General features: G+C 38.5%; 1 protein-coding gene across 2 annotated transcripts in view; it reads left to right on the forward strand.

The window, feature by feature from the left end:
• NUP160 (nucleoporin 160) overlaps positions 1–27,293 on the forward strand; it is a 49,027-nt gene that overhangs the window by 15,497 nt on the left and 6,237 nt on the right. The window contains exons 8-31 of one of the 2 annotated variants that reach the window (XM_080817741.1): positions 135–212; positions 466–563; positions 1,769–1,853; positions 3,674–3,742; positions 5,512–5,595; positions 5,937–6,107; positions 6,866–6,965; positions 7,244–7,409; positions 7,871–7,998; positions 8,087–8,247; positions 10,899–11,032; positions 11,731–11,801; positions 12,698–12,857; positions 13,702–13,771; positions 14,354–14,452; positions 15,592–15,711; positions 19,783–19,878; positions 19,976–20,070; positions 20,169–20,265; positions 20,358–20,463; positions 24,033–24,193; positions 25,780–25,840; positions 26,596–26,706; positions 26,883–27,006. In XM_080817741.1, coding sequence (XP_080673867.1) covers positions 135–212; positions 466–563; positions 1,769–1,853; positions 3,674–3,742; positions 5,512–5,595; positions 5,937–6,107; positions 6,866–6,965; positions 7,244–7,409; positions 7,871–7,998; positions 8,087–8,247; positions 10,899–11,032; positions 11,731–11,801; positions 12,698–12,857; positions 13,702–13,771; positions 14,354–14,452; positions 15,592–15,711; positions 19,783–19,878; positions 19,976–20,070; positions 20,169–20,265; positions 20,358–20,463; positions 24,033–24,193; positions 25,780–25,840; positions 26,596–26,706; positions 26,883–27,006 — 2,645 coding nt within the window. Of the gene's footprint in view, positions 1–134; positions 213–465; positions 564–1,768; positions 1,854–3,175; positions 3,411–3,673; positions 3,743–5,511; positions 5,596–5,936; positions 6,108–6,865; positions 6,966–7,243; positions 7,410–7,870; positions 7,999–8,086; positions 8,248–10,898; positions 11,033–11,730; positions 11,802–12,697; positions 12,858–13,701; positions 13,772–14,353; positions 14,453–15,591; positions 15,712–19,782; positions 19,879–19,975; positions 20,071–20,168; positions 20,266–20,357; positions 20,464–24,032; positions 24,194–25,779; positions 25,841–26,595; positions 26,707–26,882; positions 27,007–27,293 lie in introns of those variants that run through there. The other variant, XM_080817742.1, reaches the window with a different exon arrangement.

Here is a 27,293-nt window from a genome sequence, read left to right on the forward strand (position 1 = left end):
AAAAAATGGTAAAATAAATGTAATGTGTATTTTACCACACTTTTTTAAAAATTGGTTTTTGGATGCTCATAACTCTTAGAAAAGTAGCATGTTGATTATTTCAAGTAATAAATGATTAACTTATGTTTCAACAGTTCTGCATCTTCCAGCTGGTGAGCACTGAGAATAACCGCTATAGTCTAGATCACATTTCCTCCCTATTCACTTCTCAGGTAGGTTGGATTATCCTTTGCATGTCACACAAGTACAGGAAAGAAGTATTGACTCACTCAGCTATGTTGTAAAGGGATGGAAATCTAAAAAGAATATTTAATGATATATGCAAGCAAAATTGGGTTTTACCAAGTTCTTGTGGTACTATCTTTTGTTTTTATGTTTTTACCTCTCCTACTGATACAAATTTAAGTCACTCTAAACTCTTGCCCTTTCTTATTTTAACCTCTTTTTCCCCACATTTCTCCCTAGGAGACACTGATTGACTTTGCCATAACCTCTACAGACATCTGGGCCATGTGGCATGATGCTGAAAACCAAACTGTTGTGAAATACATCAACTATGAACAGTATGGATCACTTACCTCTGTCATCCTGCCTCACCTCAGGGAGTTTCATATTTAGAAAACAGAGCTTTTTATGTAGAACCAAAGTCAAGTGTTCACACTGAAAGGATTCAGCCCTGGATTTGCCTGTTGTTAACTGTTTTCCAAAATTCCTCCTTTTGCATTTTGTGTCATTTCTTAATCTCTTAGATTTAAAACAAAGGATTCTTAGGGTTTGAGGGAGATAAAGAAAATACCGTATTTCTTGGAGAAATAGAACATACCTAAAATACTTCCAACTTGGGAGTTTTCTTTGCTTCTGAGCAGAATATTTCTGACAGCCACAACTTTCAAAACACACTATAGACCTTTTGGGTTCTCAGTTTCCTCATCATAAGAAGAGACATTGATTGCACAAGTATAGTGTTTTTGAAACTTTTTTAAAATAGGAAACACTTTTTTTCCAAAAATAATGAACTCCAGTATATAAAACTAGTATTTTATGAGTATAAAATTGTAACACAATTTAATATGTTGATAATCTCTAATATTAGGTATATTTGGTCTCTGCTACTTGTAATATACATGATAATAGTATAAAATGTTTCAATAGTTAAAAAACACATTAAAAAATAATTTTGAATAAAACACTTGTGTAACCCCTGAAATAACCTGTGTAGGTTTCCCTGGAATACAGCTTACTGTGAAATTAAACTAATTGAACCTTAGGGGCTCTTCATAACCTTCTATTCTAGAACAGAATTAAAGGAATAGTTGCCCCAGACAGTTGAGTCACACCCCAAAAAATATGAGAGTACTCCTTATAGATAGCATTCCAGCAAAATGGTAAAAAGCAGAACTCTGTGCCAGATGACAGTTTGAGTCCAGTTGTGAAACTGAGTAGTTGTGAGATGCCCTAAGCCTCACTTTCTCCATCTGCAAAATGGGGGTAATACATCCTTTAGAGTTATCATGGGCTTATAAGAGTAATACCCTTAACGGCACTTAGCATAATGTCTAATATATAATAAATGCAGATAGTTATTGTTTGTAGATTTGTGGTTAGAGTTTTAATTTCAGGAAGATGCTTGTTAAACTGTTAAGAGTACTTCTCTAAAGCCAGACTGCTGAAAATAAGTTTTATTTTATTTTTAAACTTTTAATAGATCAACAGCATAAGCTTTTAGTTATTTTAATGCAGACTGTGGTCTTTTTTTGTTTCTCTGTAGTAATGCTGCAGGTCAGTGGAATTCGGTTTTTATGCACTCTCTGCCAGAGGAAGAGATCATTCTCAGAGATGATCAAGACCCCAGAGTAAGCAACATTAAAATCTTATGTAATGGGATGATTTACTGTGATCATTAGTCTGAGAAGAATCAGTTATATTAGTCTGAATTCTTTCAGCTGCGGGTGAAAGAAACCCACCTGAAACTGACTTAAGCTTAAAACGAAAATGTATTGATTTGTGCAGCTGAGAAGCTGAGAGGAACCTGGCTTTAGCCATGTCTGGAACAATGCTTTCAGGGCTTGATCTCTCTTTTGTCTCTATTCTGCTTTCCTCCTTGTTCAGTTTATTCTCAGGCAGGCTCCCTGAGCCTGTGCTTTCTATGAACGTACTAACTGCAATGGAACGAGAGAATCTCTGTCCCTGGTCCTGAAGTAGACTCGTTTACCAGGCTTGAACCATGTGCTGATTTCTGACATTCCTTCTGAGCAGAAGGAATAGAATAATCTGGCTTAGCATGAGAAACCTGACCAAGCTGCACCTTGCTCTTATGGAGGCTGTGAGGTCAGTTGAGTATGGGGATGTGGGTAGAAGAGGAACGGCTACCCAGAGAAAGGTAGGGATTTGTTAGTAAAAGAAGGGAAATGGATCCTGGTTAGACATAAACACTATGTGTCCACTATACCAACCATGTTGGTACATGCATGTAAACTAGAAGTCAGATAAATTCTGGTACCAGTATATGCTATGAAGAAAATAACTTTAAATGGGAATACAATAGCGAGCAAAACAGGCCAGTCTCCCTCTTTTTCAGAGATACCATCAGGATAAGTAGAAGCAAAAGCTTTCAGATGATACCTTCATGTTAAAATGCAATTGAAGATTATGGGCCCTAGGTCATTCCCCAGAACCTCAGTAGGAGGAAGGAAAATTGAATGAAGGTCAGTCAGGTTTACTACTTCCTGGCAAATGTGATGTAAAAATTGGGACGGGGCGCCTGGGTGGCTCAGTCGTTAAGCGTCTGCCTTCGGCTCAGGTCATGATTCCAGGGTCCTGGGGTCGAGCCCCACATTGGGTTCCCTGCTCTGCCGGAAGCCTGCTCCTCCCTCTCCCACTCCCCCTGCTTATGTTCCCTCTCTGGCTGTCTGTCTCTCTGTCAAATAAACTCTTTAAAACAAAAAATGGGACAAAATAATTAGGCAGCATAAGATTTCCCATTTTTTTCCTCTCTACTTCATTTCCCTGCTAGTGACGACTTATTGCAGGCTTTTGTTTGTTTTTACATGTATTGCCTATTCTTGGTTCCTTTTCTATGTGAGCCACTTTGTGGATGGTGTAGAAACCAGTTTAGTTTAGTTGTTCTCTTCCCAGTGTGTATCACCAATAAATTGGGTTCGCCTTTTCCATTAAGGTTGGCATTTGACAAGCTGCATTTTCCAGTGGAACGCTATGAAGTACTCCATGAGATCCACGCTGAGGGGCGCCTGGGTGGCTCAGTGGGTTAAAGCCTCTGCCTTCGGCTCAAGTCATGATCTCAGGGTCCTGGGATCGAGCCCCGCATCCGGCTCTCTGCTCAGCGGGGAGCCTGCTTCCCCCTTCCCCCTCTCTCTGCCTGCCTCTCTGCCTACTTGTGATCTCTGTCTGTCAAATAAATAAATAAAATCTTAAAAAAAAAAAAAGAAACACACTGATTTCATTATAGTATGCCTAGTTAATGCAGAGATACTAGAATCTTCTCAATGTGAAAGGATAGAACTGCTCTAGTACTTGGGATTGCTTAAATATAGAAAGGCTATATTCATATAATGGAAACTCAAATGTTGGTGCTGATGTGATGACTTCTTCCTTCAAATTTTCCCGAATTTTATCTATTTAGAATGACATTAATTATTGTTTTCTATTCTAACAGGAGATGTATTTGCAGAATCTATTTACACCAGGACGATTCATAAAAGCAGCTTTATGTAAAGCTTTACAGGTCAGCAAGAAAAGAGTTAATGTTTATTTCAGACTATTTCTTACTTTGTCACTATCATTGTATATTTAATAATTACTATTTTTGTTTTATATACACTAAACACCAAATGTATTTTTGCAGTTGTAGATACATGTGCTCTTAGTGTAATTTTTTAAATGTTTTTTCCATTAAGTGAGACTCCCAACAGGGAGGTAGAGCTGTGAGTTCTCTCCTAGTGACTAGTAGTAAAAAGAGAAATCTGTGCCTACATTATTGTAAAAATATATCATAATATCCTGCATGTAATCTCAGTACTTGAAAGAAATTTAAAATGTTTTCTTGGTTAGTTTTGATGGTAGGTACTCTGTTTTATCTTTCTGTTAATACAATGAAGGTCTGACTTAGTTCAGATTCCAAAAAAAACTCTAAAAATCTAATCTTCAAAGTCACATGCCTTAAGAGATAATTAATGCTTTACAAAAGGATTCTTTACTTTAAAGTCACTTTGGCTTACTTAAATTGCCATTAACTTTGTGGATTAAAAATAGAATAATCGCTCAGAGAATTGGAAGGTCCCTCAGAATCTTCTCACCTGACCTTCCACACAAAGAAATACCTTCTGAGGCTTTTCCAACAACTTCCAGTTGTCTCTGCCTCCAGTGATCAGTTTCTCACTGGTCTTGTGTGAGTTATTTTTCCCAAGCTGTGTCATTAAAACCTCTTTCCAGGGGCACCTGGATGGCTCAGTCCATTAAGTGTCTGCTTTCGGCTCAGTTCATGTTCCCAGGGTCCTGGGGTTGAGCCCCATGTGGGGTTCCCTGCTAAGTGGGGAGCCTGCTTCTTCCTGTCCTCCCTACTCGTTCTCTCTCTCTCTCTCTCACTATCCCTGTAAAAAAATAAAAATAAAAAATAAATGCTCTTTCCAGTATTGTATCAAATTTAGTCCCTGTCCTTTTGGCAGGTTCTCTCTCTTGGGACGTCATAGAACATGTCTCTCTTCTAGAAAGCAACTAGTCAAATATTTTACGAATCTTTCCCTCTTGTCTTTCTCCAGATTAAATACACCCAGTTCCTTTCTGTCAGGTGATACCATTTCTAGACCCTTGACTTTTCTTTTACATACATTCTTAAATATCTGGCTATTGCATGTTTTTGTTTTCTCTCTGCTAAAACTTCAGGGTGACACGGTCACTTTCTCCTAAGGTGTTTTTCTTTTCATCCCATCTGACTTCTTCCTTATTAACAATTAAATGTATATGTCTTATATTATCTCTTATACACTGAAATGTTAAATATTCACTAAGGCATTTATTAAATGCTCTCCTTGAGGAGAGTCATCCCTGTTAGAGTGACCAGCCCCAACACTACCCTGACTGGCTTTTGTGTCAGTCATGGGTGTGTGTTTTTAGCATCATTTTATATCTTCCTTCTGGCTGAGTAATAATAGCCTTTCAGGGTTTGGGTTTTGTTTGTTTTTTTGTTTTTTTGTGGGTTTTTTTGCTGTTTTGTAATCCAGCTTATCCTATTATATACCCTATTATAATTCTGACAGCTTTGTAGATTTCTGTTGTTTTTTCTGGTCTACAGAAATAATTTTTTTAAAAAAAATTTTCACACTTGTTATGATTTTATATACAGTAATTATTTGCAGTATTAGATATAGATGAGTTGTTCAGGCGTGTTCAGTTTCTGCTATATAACTGTATTGGCCCAGTGTCTTCTAAACTCAAGTATTTTTCATTTAGTTTTGGTTAGTATATAATAGTCTAAAATGTCTCTTTTAATTTTAGATTTTCTGCCGAGGAACTGAGAGGAATTTAGATCTTTCCTGGAGTGAACTAAAGAAAGAAGTCACTTTAGCTGTTGAAAGTGAGGTGAGGTTTGGGTAGAGAAAGAATGATAATCTCTTGGTACAGGGTAGATTGGTAGTGAGGAATTGTTCAAATTATTCACTGGACCTTGTTAGTAGGAAGTATAAATGTTTAAACCTTTTAATTTGAAAATTATATACATAAAATATCTTTGTATATATGTATATTGACTACATATGTATACATATGTAGTCAGTGGTGTGTAATGCATAAGGGATATTCATTTGGCTCTAACTTAGTAAAATGATATTAGACAGTTATGTTTTGGGGAAGAAAGATCCCAAATGGTATTAAGAATTTCTCTCTCTCTCTCTTTTCTTTTCCCCCTTTTTCCTCTTTGCCAGCTCCAAGGAAGTGTAACAGAATATGAATTTTCCCAGGAAGAATTTCGAAATTTACAACAGGAATTCTGGTGCAAGTTCTATGCCTGTTGTCTTCAGTACCAAGAAGCCCTCTCTCATCCTCTTGCCCTCCATTTGAATCCACACACAAACATGGTGTGCCTACTGAAAAAAGTAAGGGAGCTAAAGCATATAAAAGAACTCCTTTAGATGGTTCTGCAGATCTTTCAAACTATCAGTCTATCAAATGTTGTAGTTACTTTTTAGGGCTTTGTATTTTTTTTTTTCTTTCAGAATTATAGTTCATTTATATTTAGATAGTCTTCCTTAATATTTTTAATTTTCTTGCATTTTACTTTATTTACCTTATTATGTATTGAAGTGATTTCAAATTTTAAAGAGTTACGGGAGTAGCACAAAGAACGTTTGTATACCCTTCACCCAGATTCGTTTGTTAACTTCCATTTGCTTTCCTTCCTTTTATACATACATATTTTTCTTCTTAAGCCAGTTGAGAGTCATAGACATTATGCCCTTTTATCTTTAAATATTTTATTGTGTATCTTAAGAACAGTGTATTCTTACATACCACAGCACAATTTAAAGATCAGGTAATTCGTTATTTATATGATATTGTACGGTTACATTCTGATTTTACCACTTATGCCCATAATTTTTCCTCTGATCTAGGATCCAATCTAAGCTCTTGGATATATTTGGTTGTCATGTTTATTTAGCTTAATCTTGAGCTTTTGTCAGCCTTTGTTTGTCTTTGATGACACTGACATTTTTTGACTGTACCTATTGTTTTATAGAGTGTCTCTCAGCTTGGATGTGTCTGGTGTTTCCTCATCATAAGATTCAGGTCTCAATTCTTTTATACCTGTAAACATTCATTGAAAAAAGTGTAATTGGAAGATTTGTATTTCCAGGGGTACCTGTCTTTCCTTGTGCCTTCCTCCTTAGTGGATCATTTGTATCTCCTGCCGGATGAGAACCTTTTGGCAGAGGATGAGGCAGCTATATCTGATGGTAATAATACTTACTGTGTCCATATTTAAGTCCCTTCCTCCATGAGCCCTATGCTTTTTTTCAAGTGGGTGCAAAAAAAACTTCGACTGCCACTGTGACCTTTCCTAGTCAATTTACCACAGTATAGATACTGTGAGGAAAACTGAAGAGGCCTGAGCATCTCCAAGACCTCAGATAGATTCTTGGCATTTAATTATTAATATTTTATTTTAGTGTAATATTAATCAGTGGCTCTTCATTGGCTTGAGTCATGAATGTTAACTCTCTCTGACTCGTAGATGTGGATGTTGCTCGGGATGTCATGTGTCTTATAAAATGCCTTCGGCTGATTGGAGAGTCAGTAACTGTGGATATGTCAGCAGTGATGGAAATGAGCTGTTACAACCTACAGTCTCCAGAAAAGGCTGCAGAACAGATTCTCGAAGATTTGATCACTATTGATGTGTAAGGAGAATTTAGGGTAAAGTGCATTTCCTAATAGAAATTTAGCAAATTTTAGTGTCAGCATCAAGTTTTTAATTACATTCAAGTCCATGCAAAGTAGTGGTTTGAAGTTAAAATGAGTTGCTGTAATTCTGAATAGGTGTCTCTGCTTTTAAACAGGAAATGTAACACATGAATTCAGATCTGGAAGCGACTCATGGATTATGCTCTATTAACTACTAACTGAGCTATAAATTCTAAAACATAAAAGTATTTTCTCATATGCATTTTGTCTGTCATTTCTAAAAGAATGAGGAAAAATTTGCTATATGAAGTTAAAGTATCTTGTATGCCAGAGTGATTATCTCCACTCCGTCATTGCGTATTTGGTCTTCCTGTTTCATAGAGTCCTTAGCTTATAGGATTTATAGAGTCTTTGTTACGTATTCTCAGTAGTAATAGTTTTCGGATTGTCCTTTCAGAGAAAATGTGATGGAGGATATTTGCAGTAAACTGCAAGAGATCAAGAACCCAATCCAGGCCATTGGGCTACTTGTGCGGGAAATGGACTACGAGACAGAAGTGGAGATGGAAAAGGGGTTCAATCCAGGTGAATGACCACAGGCATGCCTCTTTGATTTAGAGAAAACGATTTAACTCCTTTTAACTTCTTTTCCTTTTTTTCCCCTTCATTATAGCTCAGCCTTTGAATATTCGAATGAATCTTTCCCAGCTGTATGGTAGCAACACAGCAGCGTGTATTGTGTGCAGAGGTGTGTGTAAAATTGCCAGTACTCGCTTCCTCATCTGCCGAGACCTTTTGATACTACAACATCTGTTAATGAGGCTGGGCGATGCTGTAAGTACTGCCTCAGGGAAACTTGTAAAACCTACTCACACAAAGGGGCGCCTGGTGGCTCAGTGGGTTAAAGCCTCTGCCTTCGGCTTGGGTCATGATCTCAGGGTCCTGGGATCAAGTCCCGCATTGGGCTCTCTGCTAGGCAGGGAGCCTGCTTCCTCCTCTTTCTCTCTCTCTGCCTACTTGTGATCTCTGTCTGTCAAATAAATAAAATCTTTAAAAAAAACAAAAACAAAAAACCTACTCACACAGCAGAATGTGCAGACTTTTGTCTTTGTTCACTGCTCTGTCACCTACATTTGACCTGTAGTGAGTGTCTAAAATGCAGATTAAGAACATACATGACAGGGACGCTGGGGTGGCCCAGTCAGTTAAGTGTCTGCCTTCAGCTCAGGTCATGATCCTGGGGTCCTGGGATCGAGCCCCATGTTGAGCTCCCTGCTCTGTGGGATCCTGCTTCTGCCTCTACCCTGCTTGTGTGGGCGCACTCTCTCTGTCCAATAAATAAATAAAATTAATAAATTAAGTAAAATCTTAAAAAAATAAAAAAGAATGTACATTACATGGGCCACCTGCTCACTCAGTCAGAAGAGCATGCAGCTCTTGAGTTTGAGTCCCATGTTGTGTATAGAGATTACTTAAAAGTAAATAGGGGTGCCTGGGTGGTTCAGTTGGTTAAGTGTCACTCTTGATCTCAGCTCAGGTCTCGATCTCAGGGTCATGAGTTCAAGCCCTGCATTGGGCTCCACGCTGGGCATGGAGCCTACTTTTTAAAAAATTAAATAATTAAGCTTTTAAAAAAAGAACATACACGAAGCAGGTTAATTTGTAGTTAATCTTTGTATGTATAGCAGTGGGGAAATTTCCCAGGGTGGCTCTCCAAATTTTAGTATTGTTAGTAACTACTTTGCATGTGATAGTAGGGTACCATTTAGTGTGGAGGAGAAAGGAAGAAGAAGAAAAGGAATTCTATTTCTGCAGTACAAAATTTAGCCTAAGCACATTTTTTTTAGGATGTATGTATTTATTTGAGAAAGATAGCGTGTGCACAGGTTGGGGGCTGGGAGGGAGAGAGAGAATCTCGAGGAGGCTCCATGCCCAGCCTGGAGCCCACCTCAGGGCTCCATGTCATGACCCTGGGATCACGACCTGATCAGACTCTCAACCAACTGCGCCACCTTGGGGTCCTCCCAGCTCCATTCTGTGCTTCCTCTTCATCCTAATCTTCTTAGGCTGCCCGACTCGTGTCTCACACTACTAAATGTTCCATGTTTGGAGAATGCCTTTCTGGCAGAAGCTCCACTTGTCTCTCAGTTGGTCATTTCATCCAAGCGTGACAAGGGAGTTGTCGACTCACTAACTCATGTTAATGTAAAAAGAACTTCAAGGCCTTTGGGACTCCCAGAGCTATTTATATATTTCAAATCAGAATTTATTAACTCAAATATGTTGATAATGGTAGAATTTCGGGTAAAAATAAGGAGGACATTTAGGAAGATGATTTGTTTAGGACCAGTAAGGGGATACAGGGGCCTTTCCTGAGAGGCTTGTACTTAGGGCAGCCGTTAGTGAGTTCTTTTCAGTCTTTGCAGTCTTACATTTCTTCAGGGGTTTTTATGGGGCTTTTTGTTTGTTAATTATAACCATTGTTTTTTTCTAAATATAGAACCCTTATATGTAAGCCTCTGTCTGTAAACAAGAAAATTAAAATTCATCTGTAGGGACGCCTGGGTGGCTCAGTTGGTTAAGCAGCTGCCTTCGGCTCAGGTCATGATCCCAGCGTCCTGGGATCGAGTCCCGCATCAGGCTCCTTGCTCAGCAGGGAGCCTGCTTCTCCCTCTGCCTCTGCCTGCCACTCTGCCTGCCTGTGCTCGTTCGCTCTCTCTCCCTCTCTCTCTCTCTGACAAATAAATAAAATCTTTAAATTAAAAAAAAAAAATTCATCTGTAATCGACCCAGTGACAACTGGGATAACATTTTGGTATCGACCCTTTTTTCTCATACGTTTTGTTTATTTCTAGAATTAGGATATGCTACATGGTGTTTTTGTAATCTGATTGTTTTTATTCTACCTCACACAGCTAATCAGTATTTTCACACGTCATTAAGTATTCTACTACAAAATTATTTTTAATAGTTAACCTAGTACAGTTTTATTCAACCAGTCACATTTGTGGCCATCCAGGTTGTTGCCAGTTTGTTCTTCATACCTATAAATATCCATACACCTCTACTATATTTCTGAGATAAATTCTCAAAACTCTAATTGATTAGTCACAACCTGTGCACATTTTTAAGGCTTTTGGTGGTATTTCCAAAGTCTCCTGTAATGTTCATAACTATTTTTATCCATATAAGGAAGGGCTTAGATTTCCCTGTTCCTGTTCTTGAATTCTGAGCCCGCAGATTCAGTGAAAGTTATACTTTTGTTTTCTCTTTCACCATCAGCTTTTTCGTACTGTTAAATCTTTGGGTAGATATTTTTGCTACCCTAAAATGTAGGTGTGTGGCCTTTATGTATATACGTTGATTTTTGTGTGTGCCCTTTGTAACTGTTTTTTTTTTTTTTTTTTTTACCTCCACCCAAACTTTTAAGAGTTATCATCACTAATCGCTATGTATGGTCTCACCCACCTACCCGTCATGTACAGGTGATCTTGGGAGCTGGTCAGCTCATTCAAGACCAGCAAGACCTACTACACCGAACAACTCCTCTGCTCTTGTCTTATTATCTCATTAAGTGGGGAAGTCAATGCTTGGCAACTGATGTTCCAGTTGACACACTGTGAGTTTCATTATTCTGATTATTTTTAAAATAAAGTGCGAGTTTGGTTATTTTTTTCATTGTCTTTAAAAAAAATTGTAAACATTATGCAGTTCAATGATTTGCCTATAAAATTCAGAGCGTTTAGCTGCTTCAATTTCCAAAGGTTGAAGGCAGTTTATAAAAAGGATCAAAATACTAGATATACATTATTATATATGTGGTTTTCTGAAAAGAAAAAAATGTCTCTTCTTAGCTGGAAATTGAAAACATATACAATTTCTAAAATTTGTTTTTTCTAAGAAACTGTTGAGAGTTTTTCGCTAACCACCCATTTTTTAATGCTTTTTCTAAAATTGATGTAGAGTTGACACAACAATGTTACATGAGTTTCAGGTGTACCATTATTGTGTGTGTGTGTGTGTGTGTTTAATATAAAGATAAATCCTGTTGAAGGCCAAATAGTTAGGTGAGGTCATGGGGCAAGTTAGACCACACGCAAAAACATACTAGTTAGGAAAGGTAGGCCAAGCTGCTTTATAACCAAAAGAAAAAGGAGAATCCATTACTTAGAAGAATTACTCTTTCAATAAGATAAACTATCCTCTTTGGTAATATGCTTTCCATAGAGCTTTTATGTGCAACTTACTAACAATGTCATTGGGAGACTCGTAGTAATATTTTTGTAGAACTGCTGTCTTTTTCTCTGTTCTCAACAGGGAGTCCAATCTCCAACACTTGTCAGTGCTGGAACTGACGGACTCTGGTGCTGTAATGGCAAATAAGTTTGGTAAGGACTAGACTGTATGCATTTGATTTTAAATTTGGCATTTATTGGGTATTCATTAAAGAGATCCTTTGCCACTTCTGCTGCTTTCATTTGGGGAGGTTCATAAGCAAGCTGTGGCCTGAGGGCTGCAAAAGGGAGTCCATGAAACCCCAGGCAACCCAAATCAGGCATAAACTACGGGTATTGCATATATAAACATATATATGGGGGCAACCGGGTGGCTCAGTCATTAGTCTGCCTTTGGCTCAGGTCATGAACCCGGGGTCCTGGAATCAAGCCCCAGATCAGGCTCCCTGCTTATCTGGAAGCCTGCTTCTCCCTCTCCCACTCCCCCTGCTTGTGTTCCCTCTATCACTATATCTCTCTGTCAAATCAAGATCTTAAAAATATATATACATATGTATGTATGTATGTATTGCTGCTTTTCCATTGTATATTGATGCTCTGATGATTAATTCAACAAAATTATTTTTAAAATTTACTAAGTTCATGGTAGCTTTTGTAATCTTGTCAATAAATATTTAAAAGGCATCGTCTCTCATATTTAAGAACCATTCTGGAGAATTTGCTTTGCGTTGTTTTGGTATATAAAACTTGGAATCTGGAGACCATATTTAGCGTAAATACTCCCAAAGACGCTTAGGTGTAGTGAAATCAGTGAAAAGAAAAAGAAATGGGTGCACTGTTGATTTAAATGGCTTTTTATTGCATTTGTATAGTACTTCATACTTCATAACTGCTTTTACTTATATTACTGTTGCTTCCACCCATGGTGCATTTTATATTTTGAAATAATAAATGTTATTAGAAGTGTAAAATGAATTAGTAGACCATCTTAGTTGAAAATTGACTCCACTATCACAAATTAACAATTGTCATAACCTTTTCTTTTTAAGTATCTAGCCCTCAGACAATTGTGGAATTATTCTTCCAAGAAGTTGCAAGAAAACATATCATATCTCATCTCTTCTCTCAACCAAAGGCACCTCTGAGCCAAACTGGGTTGAACTGGCCCGAGATGATTACTGCAACTACCAATTATTTACTGCAGCTTTTGTATCCTTTTATTTAAAAGCCAGTTAGGGGCTTCTGGGTGGTTCCATAAGTTGGCTAAGTGGCCAGCTCTTGACGTTGCCTCAGGTCATGCTGTCTGGGTCCTGGTATCAAGCCCTGTGTCAGTCTTCGCCCTCAGCAGGGAGTCTACTTGAGGATTCGCTCATCCCTCTTCTGCTCCTACCCTGACTCACTCACTCACTCTCTCTCTCTCATAAATAAATGAATCTTTAAAAAAAATAATAAAAGCCAGTTAAAACGTGTTTTCTGTCTAAATAGCCTAAGGCTCTTATTCTCCCTGTATAATGAAGATTCTTAATGAGATTTGGTGCTTAAAACCTAGATCTCTTTTGAAACATTGTATGTTCCTCAAGTATTTATTGAATGGCTCTGTATGTCAGACACTATGGTAGATGCTGGGCGTCCAGTGGCGCCACCAGTATGTGCAGTGTATCAGAGTTGGAAGTGGTCGCCCAGGGATGAAATACATGGTTTAGCCCATAGTTAATTGAGTTCTGAGTTAGGTGACTAGGCTTCTAGTATATAACCTTCAAACCATTTTTGTCTAATATAAGAACATGTGCTCTGCCACGTTCTCTTTACCTTTTTTTTAAAAATTAAGTCAATTTGGGGAGGGTATGTGCTATGGTGAGTGCTGTGAAATGTGTAAACCTGGCGATTCACAGACCTGTACCCCTGGAGCTAATAATACATTATATGTTTATTTAAAAATTAAAACATTATTTATAAATAAATAAAAATTAAGTCATTGCATGGACTTTGATGTCCACACGCACATATGTATGTTTGCCAAAAAAGTAAAATAATCTCCTTATCCAGTGACTAGATGGCCTAGCAATCCCGGATGTCTCTTTCTGGAATGTTTGATGGGAAATTGTCAGTATGTACAATTGCAGGTGAGTGCTATTGAATATTTCAGGTTTAATTATTCTGGTAAAGAATGGGATTTCAGAAATTTTTTCTTTGTAAATGTTATCTGCATTTTAATTGGCTAATAATAAGAACCACAATAATTTAAACTTGAGTGCACCAAAACATGCCCCAAAGACATTTCCTTGACTTCTTTCTTGATATGTTATTCCTAATGTTTTTTTCCTAGAGTATCTTATTTTGCTTGTTTAATCCTGTTAGGTTCTCTTTATACTAAAACAAACATACCATTGTCTTCATATAAATCCTTTAAAGGAATCTAGTCATTAAACCAGTAAATACAAAAGTTGAAAATTTTTAAGTCGGAAAAGTGTATGTGTGTTTACATGTAATGGTGTTATTAGAGTCCTGTTTGCTTTTTTTTTTTAAAGTGTCTAACCTAATACAAGAGTAGATTAACAGGATTAGATTTTAATTTCCAGATGATTTCAGGAAATACACCTTTTGTGTTGATTGACCACTGTCTTCTTTCCCTCTTTGAAGAACTTGGGAATGGTTATCTCCTTATATTTATTTTCTAATCAGAAAGCACCTTTTATGCCTTTAAGGATTATATTCAACTGCTTCGTCCCTGGTGTCAAGTCAATGTTGGTTCCTGTCGATTTATGCTGGGACGGTGCTACCTGGTTACAGGAGAGGGACAGAAGGTAAATTGCATTTGAATGATGAACGAACTTCAGTGCAAAGAGGACACAGTCTCCATTTAACTAGGTTAGAGGGATGGGAGGTGTGGAATCCTCTAGATAAGAATAAAGACGATTAGTACCAGCAAGAGCCATATGGGGATTGTTCAGCTTTCATGTGCTTTGCAAATTAGTTAGAACATGGGAAAACATGAAGAAGACATTAAAACCCTTTTGCCTCTGTGTTGGTGTTTTTAGGGATGAATTTTGTAAATCAAATTTATTATTCAGTTACATGTTTTCATCATATACTTTTTTAATTTTATGCTGCTTTCTCACCCTCATTATGGAAGTTTACCTTTCTTTCTTTCTTTTTTTTTTTGTTTTAAGATTTTATTTATTTATTAGAGATCACAAGTAGGCAGAGAGGGAGGTGAGGCTTCCTGCTGAGCAGAGAGCCTGATGTGGGGCTCGATCCCAGGACCCTGAAACCATCGCCTGAGCCGAAGGCAGAGGCTTAACCCACCAAACCACCCAGGCGCTCTGAAGTTTACCTTTCTAATTTGTTCCCTGACATCCTGTTGATGTAAATTTCAAACATGCAGGAAAGTTTAAACACTTAAAATAAACAATCATAGGGGCGCCTGGGTGGCTCAGTGGGTTAAAGCCTCTGCCTTGGGCTCAGGTCATGGTCCCAGGGTCCTGGGATCGAGCCCCGCGTCGGGCTCTCTGCTCAGCGGGGAGCCTGCTTCCTCCTCTCTGCCTACTTGTGATCTCTCTGTGTCAAATAAATAAAATCTTTAAAACAATAAAAAATAAACAATCATATATTCACCACTCAAATTCTGCAAATGTTAACATGTTACTATGCTACTGTATATTTATCCATCAATTTTCTTATTAAAGTTAACTTTTTAATAGCATTTAAGTTAAAAAGTGAGATAAGTTAAAGAAAAATATTAATGTGTCAAATAGAATTTAGAATGGCAGACATTGTAAATGTAGCCAAGTCTTAATTTTTCTTTTTTGGCTTTCCTTTAGCACCTGAAACCAGCCTGCCCTTCCCCCGCCCCGCCCTCCCCTCCCCTATTCCCCTCACCCGTGACTTTTAAGCAGCTAGAACAGTTCATTGTAAGTCATTTTGTATTCTTCTATTTCTCCAGGCTCTGGATTGCTTCCGCCATGCAGCATCTGAGGTGGGCAAAGAGGAGTTCTTGGATCGCTTGATTCGCTCAGAGGATGGGGAGATTGTGTCCACCCCCAAGATGCAGTATTATGATAAGGTACATTATGATGTGGTTTGGTCCTTCTTAAACCACCCTGTGTAAAAATGTATCTGAAATCATTGTTTTGATATTTGGGGAGAAAAGTAATGTAAAAATTTAATTGTTCCCTGAACTTCCAAGAGAAGAGAAACGAATTTGCCTGGAGAAATTAAAGAAATGTGTATTTTAATAAAATGGGTAAGTGTTTTTAACTTAAGTGAAATTCCCATCATGATACCAGTTTGTTAGCCTGGTCATCAGAACTTTATTGATACTAGTCTTGCCTAAAGCTCAAGGAATTAACTTGGAATGCTGTATTTAGCCTTAGTTTAAGATTTGGACCTCGGTGTCCCTCCTGACCTTTCTTCCTGTCAGTTTTTTCTCTGGTCATTCAGTTCTAGAAAGAGTGGTGTGCTTACTATCTCATGCAAGCCAGGCGTACACTCTGTTCCCCTCAAGACCTTTCTACCTGCTATTCCCCTTTTCCCAGAGAGTCGAGCCTCAAGCCTCATTTCACTGAAGTCTCTGTATCTGTCACCATTAACATTTAACCATGCTTGATGTTTAGGCTTTAGGTAACTATTTGTTGTTACCTGAATTTCCCACCAAAAAGAAAAATGCGACAGAGACAGGCATAACCATTTTGTTCCTTGCTTGTAAAAGAGACAAATTATTTTTTTTAAAGTGAGCTCTACACCCATTGTGGGGCTTGAATTCATGACCCTGAGATCAAGAGTTACATGCTATACTGACTGAGCCAACCAGCACCGCAAGATAGATGAATTTTTACTGAAATATTTTGTAGGTCTTAATAACCATCCACATCCTTCTGATGAGAAAATTATTTTGAATTCAAAGGATTTTTAAGATTTATTTTATTTATTTATTTTGGAGAGAGAAAGCACGTGAGCAGGGTAGGGAGAGGGAAAAAATCTTAAGCAGGCTCCACGCTCAGCATGGAACCTGCCAAGGGGCTCGATCTCACGACCCTGAGATCATGACCTGAACTGAAATCAAGACTTGGTCACTTAACTGACTGAGCCACCCAGGCGCCCCAGGTTTTTTGTTTGTTTTTAAGTAATTTGCACACTCACTGTGGAGCTCAGACTCAACAACCCCAAGATCAAGAGTTGCACACTCCAGCAACTGAGTCAGCCAGTCACCCCGAATTCTAAGGATTTTAAATCAAGGCTGGCTAAATTTGAGGAATTGGTAAATCCCCTGAAATTGTGTGCAAAATGATGCTTGTATTTTTTCTGTGGAGAAGTTCTATAGCTTTCATCAGAAGAAACTTACGGATTCAAAAAACATGAAAAATCACTGCTCCAATGGACCCCAAAGTGGGCCTTGGGAAGAAAATACTAGAACTCTCACAGAAGAAATAAATTAAGATATGCTAATGTTTGGGCCCCTGGGTGGCTCAGTCAGTTAAGCGGCTGCCTTCGGCTTAGGTCATGATCCCAGGGTCCTGAGATGGAGCCCCACATCGGGCTCCCTGCCTAGCGAGTGGAAGCCTGCTTCTCCTTCTCCCACTCCCCCTGCTTATGTCAAATAAATAAAATCTCTAAAAAAAAAAAAAAAGATATGCTAATGTTTAATATAAGGATCAACTCTGGTGCTCTTATGTGGTCCTTTACCACATGGTCACTTCTCATTTAGTCTCAAGGTAGATATCTGAAGAGAGAGGGAGGGTGTCATAGCTGGGACGTGCGTTTAGAAGGGCATCTACACTAGTCCATTTGATTTCAGTAGATTATGTTTGCCCGGTTAAATTGATTTACACATGATATTGCTTCATTTTAATAAAAATCACCTCCACAATTTTTTTAAAAAATTCCTTCAGAGAAGCCAGATTAAGAAAGTACAAGCAAATTAGGACAATATAGGGCTGATACTTCTCCCTTCAATACAGGCTCTTCATCAGCCATATTGCAAGGTAAAAACAGTAACAATCTATAATCAGAACTGACAAGAATCAGCTGATAACAGTTGGACTTCTCAGGAAGTGTAAGTGTACCTTGAATTAAAATGTCAACTGAAGATAATATGAAACCATGAAAATCATTGGGCACATGGGTGGCTCAGTAGGTTGAGTGTCTGCCTTTGCCTTTGACATGATCCCAGGATCCTGGGATCGAGTCCCACATGGGACTCCCTGCTGAGCTGGGAGTCTGCTTCTCCCTCTCCTTCTCCTTCTCCCCTCTGCTCCTGCTCTCTCTCAAATAAATAAATAAATAAATAAATAAATAAATAAATAAATAAAATCTTCCAAAAAAAAAAAGAAGGAAAGAAAATTATCAAGGCATTGAATGTATCCTAATCACCTGTAATGGAGTATAAATTGGTTACAACCACTTTGAAAAACTGTTGGGGGTGCCTGAGTGGCTCAGTTGGTTAAGCATCTGCCTTCGGCTCAGGTCATGATCTCAGGGTCCTGGGGTCTATTCCCACATCAGGCTCCCTGCTCAGTGGGAAGCCTGTTTCTCCCTCTGCCTGCTGCTCCCCCTGCTGTGCTCTCTCTCTGACAAATAAATGAGTAAAATCTTTAAGAAGAAAAACTGTTAATATTTACTAGCTGCAATCATTGATATACCCTATGACCTAGTTATTCCAATTCTGAATATACCCAGAAACATGTACATATTTAACAAAACGATGTGCAATTATGATCCAAGCAGGTATTTATAAAACTCATACACTGGAAACCCAAGTGTCCATTGACTGGATGGATCGATAAATTATGGTATATTCTTTGAATGGAATACCAGAGCAATGAAAGGAAATTCTGCATATAATAACAGATCAGTCTTATAAACATGTTAAGCAAAGTAAGAGAAACATGCAAAAAAATACATACCGTAAGATTGGATTTCCATGAAATTAAAAGCAGAACAAGTAAAAGAAGTGGCTGGAAGGAGTCACCTGGGAGCTTTGGAATGCTGCTATGTTATAATTCTTATTTTAGGAGCTTGTTACATGGATATGTTTACTTTGAGAACATTCAATCAGCTGTGTACCTCGGATTTATGTACATTTTTAAGTATGTTATATTTCAAGAAAAAGTATAAAATAAAAACTAAGCACCCAAAACAAAAAGGTGTTTTATACTATTAATAAAGAATAAATAAGTACTAATAAAAATAATTCAAAATTATTTTTATCTATTTCATCTTCTATAAATTCATATGTTGAGTGTGTTAAACATAAATTAGAGAGCTGTGTGTACATAAGTAAAATACATGTGCACATGTGTACACAGACATTGTTAATAGAGTGGACAATCAAAAAAGTTTGAAGAGCACTGTTCTATCTTGTTTAGAAATGGATTATCTCAGGGAACCTGGGTGGCTCAGTGGGTTAAAGCCTCTGCTTTCGGCTCAGGTCGTGATCCCAGGGTCCTGGGATCGAGTCCCGCATCGGGCTCTCTGCTCGACAGGGAGCCTGCTTCCTCCTCTCTCTCTGCCTGCCTCTCTGCCTACGTGTGATCTCTGTCTGTCAAATAAATAAATAAAAAATCTTTAAAAAAAAAAAAAAGAGAAATGGATTATCTCAAACATTATTCACTTCAGGCGTTTATTAGGCTATGGTGGCAATTTATTTTCTGGGCTATAAATTCATCTGTGACCTAAACAGTTACTAGGAGTTACTAGTTTAGTTACTAGTTACTAGGAGTTACTAAATAGTCACTAGCTGTGAAATATAGTGTGTTCCTTCAACAAATACTGAGTACGCACTGTGTACTAAACATTGAACGTAAAGGACCCAATAGGAAATTTTACAGCCTTTATTTGACAGTAGAATCTAAAGGAAAGTCTTTTTTTTTTTTTTAATTTTATTTATTTATTTTAAGTAATCTCTACACCCACTGTGGGGCTCGAACTCACAACCCCGAGATCAAGAGTCACATGTTCTTCCAACTGAGCCAGCCAGGCACCCCTAAAGGAAAGTTAAATAATAACCAAATAATCCTGTCTTGTAGTCAACGTCTTTGATTTAATCTTCATCTTAACTAGTTAATGATTAATTCCTATTTCAGTTTGAAGTGCACTACCATATTAATTTTAATGGAAACTCCCTGTTTCTCCTCAGGTTTTGCGTCTACTAGATGTTGTTGGCTTGCCTGAGCTGGTTATTCAGTTGGCTTCATCAATATTAACTGAAGTAGGTGGTGACTGGAAAAGTCAGGTAAGAACTAACTATAATCTAGTTATTTCCCTTTGGATTTGGCATGGATGTGGCATTTTAATTGACATTGTTCTTTTTCCCTCTATTTGACATTTAGGCTACCTTGAGGACATGCATTTTCAAACATCATTTGGATTTGGGTCACAATAGCCAAGCATATGAAGCCTTAACCCAAATTCCTGATTCTAGCAGGTAGTCAAGCCCAGTCTTTTTTAAAGACAATTTACCAGCCTTGTTTAAGCCACTGAGACAGTTTGTCCTCACGTCCCTTTTTTTTTTTTTCCTCGTAGGCAGTTAGATTGTCTGAGGCAGCTGGTGGTAGTTCTTTGTGAACGCTCACAGCTACAGGATCTTGTAGAGTTTCCTTATGTGAATCTGCATAACGAGGTAATTTTAGTTGTCCGCTGATGACTGGACACAGCTGTGGTGGTTGTCATGCTCCCTACTAACTTTGATATCTGATTGCTTCCCTTTGTTAGGTTGTGGCAATAATTGAATCACGCGCACGAGCTGTGGACCTTATGACTCACAATTACTATGAGCTCCTCTATGCCTTTCACGTCTTTCGCCACAATTACCGAAAGGGTGAGCAGTTGAAGCCAATTTGTTAGGGGCAACCCTAGCTGTTTAATCATGTTTTATAAAAATGCTGTTTGACTTAAGTAATTTTTACCTTATTTTCACCACTGAATGAGTGTTCTCTATATGCGTTTGGGGAAATTATGTTTAATTACAAGATTAGCTTCACCCTTTTGAGGATTACCTGCTAGCCTTAAAGACATGCACTTATCCCAGTCTAGAACATTCTTCAGGAATCTTCAGTGAGATGTCATTCTACCTATGTCTTCTGTCTGATATTAAAAGAAATGAACTTTTACTAGAGGCCTCTGGAATTCTTGTGGCTGGTTTTGAGTTCTTGTGCCAGCTTGCTATTGCCCGTTTCTTATTATTGCTGATTGTTTTGAGAGTAAGTTGTAGACTCTTGTTTCGATGTATAAATGCTTAAGATGCATTTGCTAAGGACACTTTCTTAGATAACCTCAATACAATTATCAGATTAAGGAAATATAATTTTAAGGAAATATAATTTCATGAATTAACTATAAATATGCTAATGTGATTTTTTTTTTTAATAGCACATTCCTCCCATACCATCCTTACCCCCTGATCCAGAATCACATATTGCATTTATTTGTCATGTCTTTAGTCTCCTTTAATCTGGAGCAATTCTTTTAGTCTGACTTTGCCTTTTGATGTCGTTGATATTTTTGAAGAGTACAGACAGGCCAGTCGTTTTTGTAGAATGTATCTTAGTTTGGACTTGTAAGATGATTAATGAAGTCTTTATCAGAACAGCTAAAATGGGGCGCCTGCGTGGTTCAGTGGGTTTAAAGCCTCTGCCTTCGGCTAGGGTCATAATCCCAGGGTCCTGGGATCGAGCCCCGTGTCGGGCTCTCTGCTCAGTGGCGAGCCTGCTTCCCCCCTCTCCCTGCCTCTGCCTGCCTCTCTGCCTACTTGTAATCTCTGACTGTCAAATAAAATCTTTTATTTAAAAAAAAAAACACGTTAAATCTTTGAGACGGAAAAAAAAGGAAAGAACAGCTAAAATGCAAAGGGATTGTATTTCTGTTTTAAGATCACATTTTACGAGATAACCACTGTGGATTTCCTTTGGAACTAGTAATATTTTTTACCATTTTCACTCAGAGAACTTTTCATAAGGCTTATTGCTGATTTTCATTGAAAGAATAGATGGAAGTAATTAATAAACCTGTTCTTAATTTTCCTAATGGTGAAACACGTTTGCATGTTCCTTATATTCTTGACTCATACAGACAGGGACATGTAGATGATTAAAGATCTCTCGCTGTTTTTACAATAGCAATATCCATTACATCAACCTGGTTAAGATCATTTTAGTTGGAAGTGCCTGTGTGGCTCAGTCAGTTAAAGCGTCTGGCTTTGGCTCAGGTCACCATCTTTGGGTCCTGGAATGGAGCCCTACATCGGGCTTCCCACTCAGCAGAGAGTCTGCTTCTCCCTCTCTCTCTCTTCCTCCGCCCCTGCTTGTGCTTTCTCACTTTTTCTCTCTCTCAAATAAATAAATAAAACGTTTAAAAAAAAAAAAAAAAAGACCACTTTAGCTGAATTAATGTTCAGATCTTTCTGGAGCAAGACTTGTTCTTCTAAAAAAATGTCTTAATATGGCAGGCACTCGGAAACATTTGTTGGTGGGGGAAAGTCAAGTCAATTTCATTTTTTGTTTAAGATTTATTTGACAGAAAGAGAGAGCACAAGCAGGGTGAGTGGCAGGCAAGAGGAAAGGGCGAAGCAGGCTTCCTGCTGAGCAGAGAGCCCGACTCGGGGCCATCCCAAGACCCTGGGATCATGACCTAAGCCAAAGGCAGATGCTTAACTGACTGAGCCCCCCAGGCGCCCTGTCAATTTCATTTTAAGTAAAATTATATGAATTTTAAAACTGTTGGAATGAAAAATAATTTCATTTAAAAACTAAAAGAAAGGGGTGCCTGGGTGGCTCAGTGGGTTAAAGCCTCTGACTTCAGCTCGGGTCATGGTCCCAGGGTCCTGGGATCGAGCCCCACGTCGGGCTCTCTGCTGGGCGGGGAGCCTCCATCCCCGTGCGTCCCCCCTCCCCCCGCCTGCCTCTCTGCCTATTTGAGATCTCTGTCAAATAAATAATAAAAATAATCTTTTAAAAAAAAAACTAAAATGTTAAATGCTGTTTGGTTTCTGGAGTCCCGTGCTGCCTCAGAACAAGGTATTTTTCAGTATCTCATTCAGCCCATGTGACTCAAGTATTGTAAAGATAATTCATTCATGAGCAGAGCATCCAAACATTTTTTGGTTGCACTGGGTGGAATTAGGTAAAAATGTGGCTGAAACTAGCACTCTAAACTAGTCTTTTGTACTATCTGGGAATGTAGTATCTAAAAGTTAGAAGTAGGGGCACCTGGCTGGCTCAGTTGGTAGAGCTTACAACTCTTGATCTCAGGATCATGAGTTCAAGCCCCACGTTGGGTGTTGAGATCACTTGTAAAATGAATGAGTGGGGCGCCTGGGTGGCTCAATTGGTTGAGTGACTGCCTTCAGCTCAGGTCATGATCCTGGATTCCCAGATCCAGTCCCACATTGGGCTCCCTGCTCAGCAGGGAGCCTGCTTCTCCATCTGACTTTCTTCCTCTCATGCTTGCTCTCTCTTTCTCTCCTCTCTCTCAAATAAATAAAATCTTAAAAAAAAAAAAAAAAGGAATGAATGAATGAATGTCAGAAATAAAATTTACAGATTTTTTTCTTTTTTTTAATTGTAATAAAACCCACATAAATAACAACCAATTTTTAGTGTTCAGTAGTGTTATGTATATTCACATTACTGTGTAACCAATGTCCAGAACTTTTCATCTTGCAAAATGGAAACACTAAACTCATTAAACAACTTCCCATTTTGACCTCCTCCAGCCCCTGGCAACCTTCATTCTACTTTCTGTCTCTGTGAATTTGGCTACTAGAATCATATCTTATTTGTCTTTTTGTGACTGGCTTATTTCACTTAGCCTAATAATCTTCAAAGTTCATCCATGTTATAGTATGTGACAGAATTGCTTCCTTCTTCTGTTATATGTATATGTCACATTTTGTTTATCCATCCATCAATGGACACTTGGATTGCCCCCATCTTGGCCATTATGAGTAATGGCTGCTGTGAACAAGGGCATACAAGTATCTCCTCAAGACCCTGCTTTCAGTTTTCAGGCTTTATGCCCAGAAATGAAATTGCTGATCGTAAGGTAGTCCCATTTTCAATTTTTTGAGGAACTGCCATAATGTTTTATATAGCCGCTACATCAATTTACATTCCCACCAGCAGTGTACAGCAGTTCCATATTTTCCACATCCTCACCAACACATGATTTTTGTGTGGTTTTAAGTTAAATCAGTTTTGTTTTACGTTTTAATATTTGGTAAGTATAACAAATTTTCTAAACCACATTTTTTTTTAGATTTTATTTTTTAAGTAATCGCTACACCCAACATGGAGCTGAAACTTAAAAGCTGTATGCTGTTCCGAGCCAGCCAGGCATCCCTCTAAAACACATTTTTGAAATTCTGATGTTTAATTTATTATTGCCTCCTAGCTGGTACAGTGATGTTTGAGTACGGAATGCGTCTTGGCAGAGAGGTTCGAACTCTGCGGGGACTTGAGAAACAAGGCAACTGTTATTTGGCTGCTGTTAACTGTTTACGACTTATTCGTCCAGAATATGCATGGATTGTACACCCAGCATCTGGTGCAGTGGTATGAAAGCTTTCCACCTTGGAGTTTGGGGATCATTTCACTTACTTGGCTTGGTCCTTTTGAAGCTATCACCTCATTTTGTTTCATTTTGTTTAAAATTTCTGCTGGGATATTTGTGAGCTTCATCTATTTTTGCAGCAATTCCTTTGTTATATATTACCACCCCTTTAGTTCTCAAGTTTAGAATTATTGTAGGAAGAAGTACCTGCAGAATGGTTTTGAGTTAGACCTAACTTCAAGCAAATTACTTAATTTTTTGCTACACAATTATCCTCTTGTATAAAATAGGGATGATCATGGTGATGATGATATCTGCCTTATGGGATTGTTTGGGTATTAAATGAGGTAATTCATGTAGATTGCTTAGAACAATGACAGTGCCTGGCCTGCAAAAAGTGCTCAGTAGGGGCACCTGGGTGGCTCAGTGGGTTAAAGCCTCTGCCTTCGGCTCGGGTCATGGTCTCGGGGTCCTGGTATCGAGCCCCACATCAGGCTCTCTGCTTGGCAGGGAGCCTGCTTCCTCCCTCTCTCTCTGTCTACTTATGATCTCTGTCTATCAAATAAATAAATAAATCTTTTTTTTTTTTTTAAGTGCTCAGTAAATGGTAGCTGCTTTTATTTCATTCGTTTTTGTTAATTCCATCTACATATAACTATTTTACACTTTTTAAAAATGCTGATGGCGTCATATGTGTGCAGCTACTCATGTTGTATATCATTCGTGCATGTACTAGGCTGTTTCCCAGGGTCTGTGGTGGAGAATATAACTCTGGAACCAAGGAAGGTTAGGTGGTTTATATGGAGGTTAAGTCAACATCCTTAGACCCAGTAACTGTTAGAACTAGCTAAGTGGGCCAACTTGGCAAACAACTCCATTCCTTTGATAGTTACGGTACCTTTGTAAGTGCCATGCTAGTTGAAATAAACATAATTTATGTAGAGAGAATTTAAGCCTGAAAGCTCTGGATCACAAATATTGAGTTAGTAATATCAAAATTAGATAAAGATGACCCTCGAGCAACACGAGTTTGAACTGTGCAGGTCCACTTACACACAGTTGTCTTCAATAAATGGAATAATGTAGGGGCGCCTGGGTGGCTCAGTCAGGCGCCAGACTCTTGATTTCAGCTCAGGTCATGATCTCAGATTCATGGGATCGAGCTCCACTTTGGGCTCAGCGCAGCATCTGCTTGAGATTCTCCCTCTCCTCCTTCTGCCCCCACTCACACATTCTCTGTCTAAATAAATAAATTTTTAAGGAATCTATTTAAAAATGTAAATGTATTTCTCTTACAATTTTTTGAATAACATGTTCTTTTCTTTAGCTTCCTTTATTGTGAGAATACAGCATATAATACAGATAACATAAAAATATATGTTAATGAGAGTTTATGTTCTTGGTAAGGCATCCAGACAACAGCAACAGCAAACTATTAAGTATTAAGTTTTTGGAGGAGTCAGAAGTTATATGCAAATTTTCAACTATGTAGGGCATTGGCGTCCCTAACCCTCATGTTGTTCAGGGGTCAACTATACTAACTTTTCAACTTTTCATTAACTTTTAATCACTTGTTTTGTCTTCTCAGTATGATCGTCCTGGAGCATCCCCTAAGAGGAATCATGATGGAGAATGCACAGCTGCTCCAAGTGAGTTGGGGGTCTCCTGTGGATTCTTGGCTTAAGCAGTAATTATGTAGTTGTGTTATAGTATTATCTGTATTAAATGTTTGGTTTTATATAGTGATTGTAATATGTAGGGCAATGTAAAAATACTGTAAAGTTTCTTTTAACTTATTTTCAGTATTTTAACCAGCTAAAAGTTGTCTGGTTGCTCTTTGAAAACTTCATATGGCTGTATGACAAATGAAAATGCTTTAAAGAGTGTTGTTTGCTGTATTTAAATCAGCATAGTATCAAACTTGTTTTAGCAGCCTCTTTGGATATAACCATGGAGACGTGATATTCCTCTTCAAAGAGCTTGGGCTCTAGGACACACCAACCCTAATTCTGCTCTGGGGTTGGACACATCAACCCTTAATTCTGTCTCTCTCACTGTGGGCATGTTCCTTTCTTTCTGACCCAGTAATAGCATTTCTGAGTTGTAATAGTTAAATGAAATTCTGTGTAAAATGCATTGTAAGCATCTCCTCAGCTGCAGCTGTTGTTACTGGAGTAGCTTGATTTAACTGAGCTGCATGCTGGAAGCAGGGCTTTTGCTTTATTTTTAAGTTCACTTTTATGGAGCCCTCCTTCTCCCCCCCGCCATTTCCTTCCGGTGCCCTTGGAATTGACGTTGAACTACTTAATGTGTAGTGGGGATTGACAGGCTGAGTTAATAGGCAGTGATGATAGGCACTTCCTTTGCACTTTGGGAATCAAACATATTTTCCTTTGGTTTCTAGCCAATCGGCAGATTGAAATTCTGGAACTGGGCGACCTCGAGAAAGAGTGTTCCTTGGCCCGCATTCGCCTCACTCTAGCTCAGCACGACCCATCGGCAGTTGCGGTTGCAGGTAGTCACGCGGCAATCTGAGGACTCAGACAGCAGGCTAGACACAGTGTGCTAGACCAGCATGCCAGACGGGCCAAGCGCCTCTCCCTGCTCCTTGGAGAGACCTGTCCCCAAAGGCCACTTCAGGTCACCGGCAGGCACCACTTGCCACTAAATAACTCTTTTTTATTTCCACAGGAAGTTCATCAGCAGAAGAGATGGTCTCTCTCTTGGTTCAGGCTGGCCTTTTTGACACTGCCATATCACTCTGTCAGACCTTTAAGCTCCCCTTAACGCCAGTCTTCGAGGGACTTGCTTTCAAGTATGTATGAAATTGTCTTTCTGTTGTCTTCATTTTCTAATGCAGAAATATTGCACTGCTGCCCAGCGTGAACCAGTGGTCACAGCCAGCTGTGCTTTAAAGAAGTGTTTTTTCTAGCCCACCACAGTGACTTTTTAAAATTTCTTTTAGTTATAATTTTTTTAAAATCTTGATTTATAGCTTCTCTTGAGAAGCCAAAAATTTGGCATCCCTAGGCCCACATTCCCACAAGATAGTAGGATATGTAGCCTAAATAGTGGTGTCCTTTTTAGAAAAGGCGTATGTTC

This window comes from Martes martes (assembly GCF_963455335.1).
Source record: "Martes martes genome assembly, chromosome: 10".
Classification (NCBI taxonomy): domain Eukaryota; kingdom Metazoa; phylum Chordata; class Mammalia; order Carnivora; family Mustelidae; genus Martes; species Martes martes.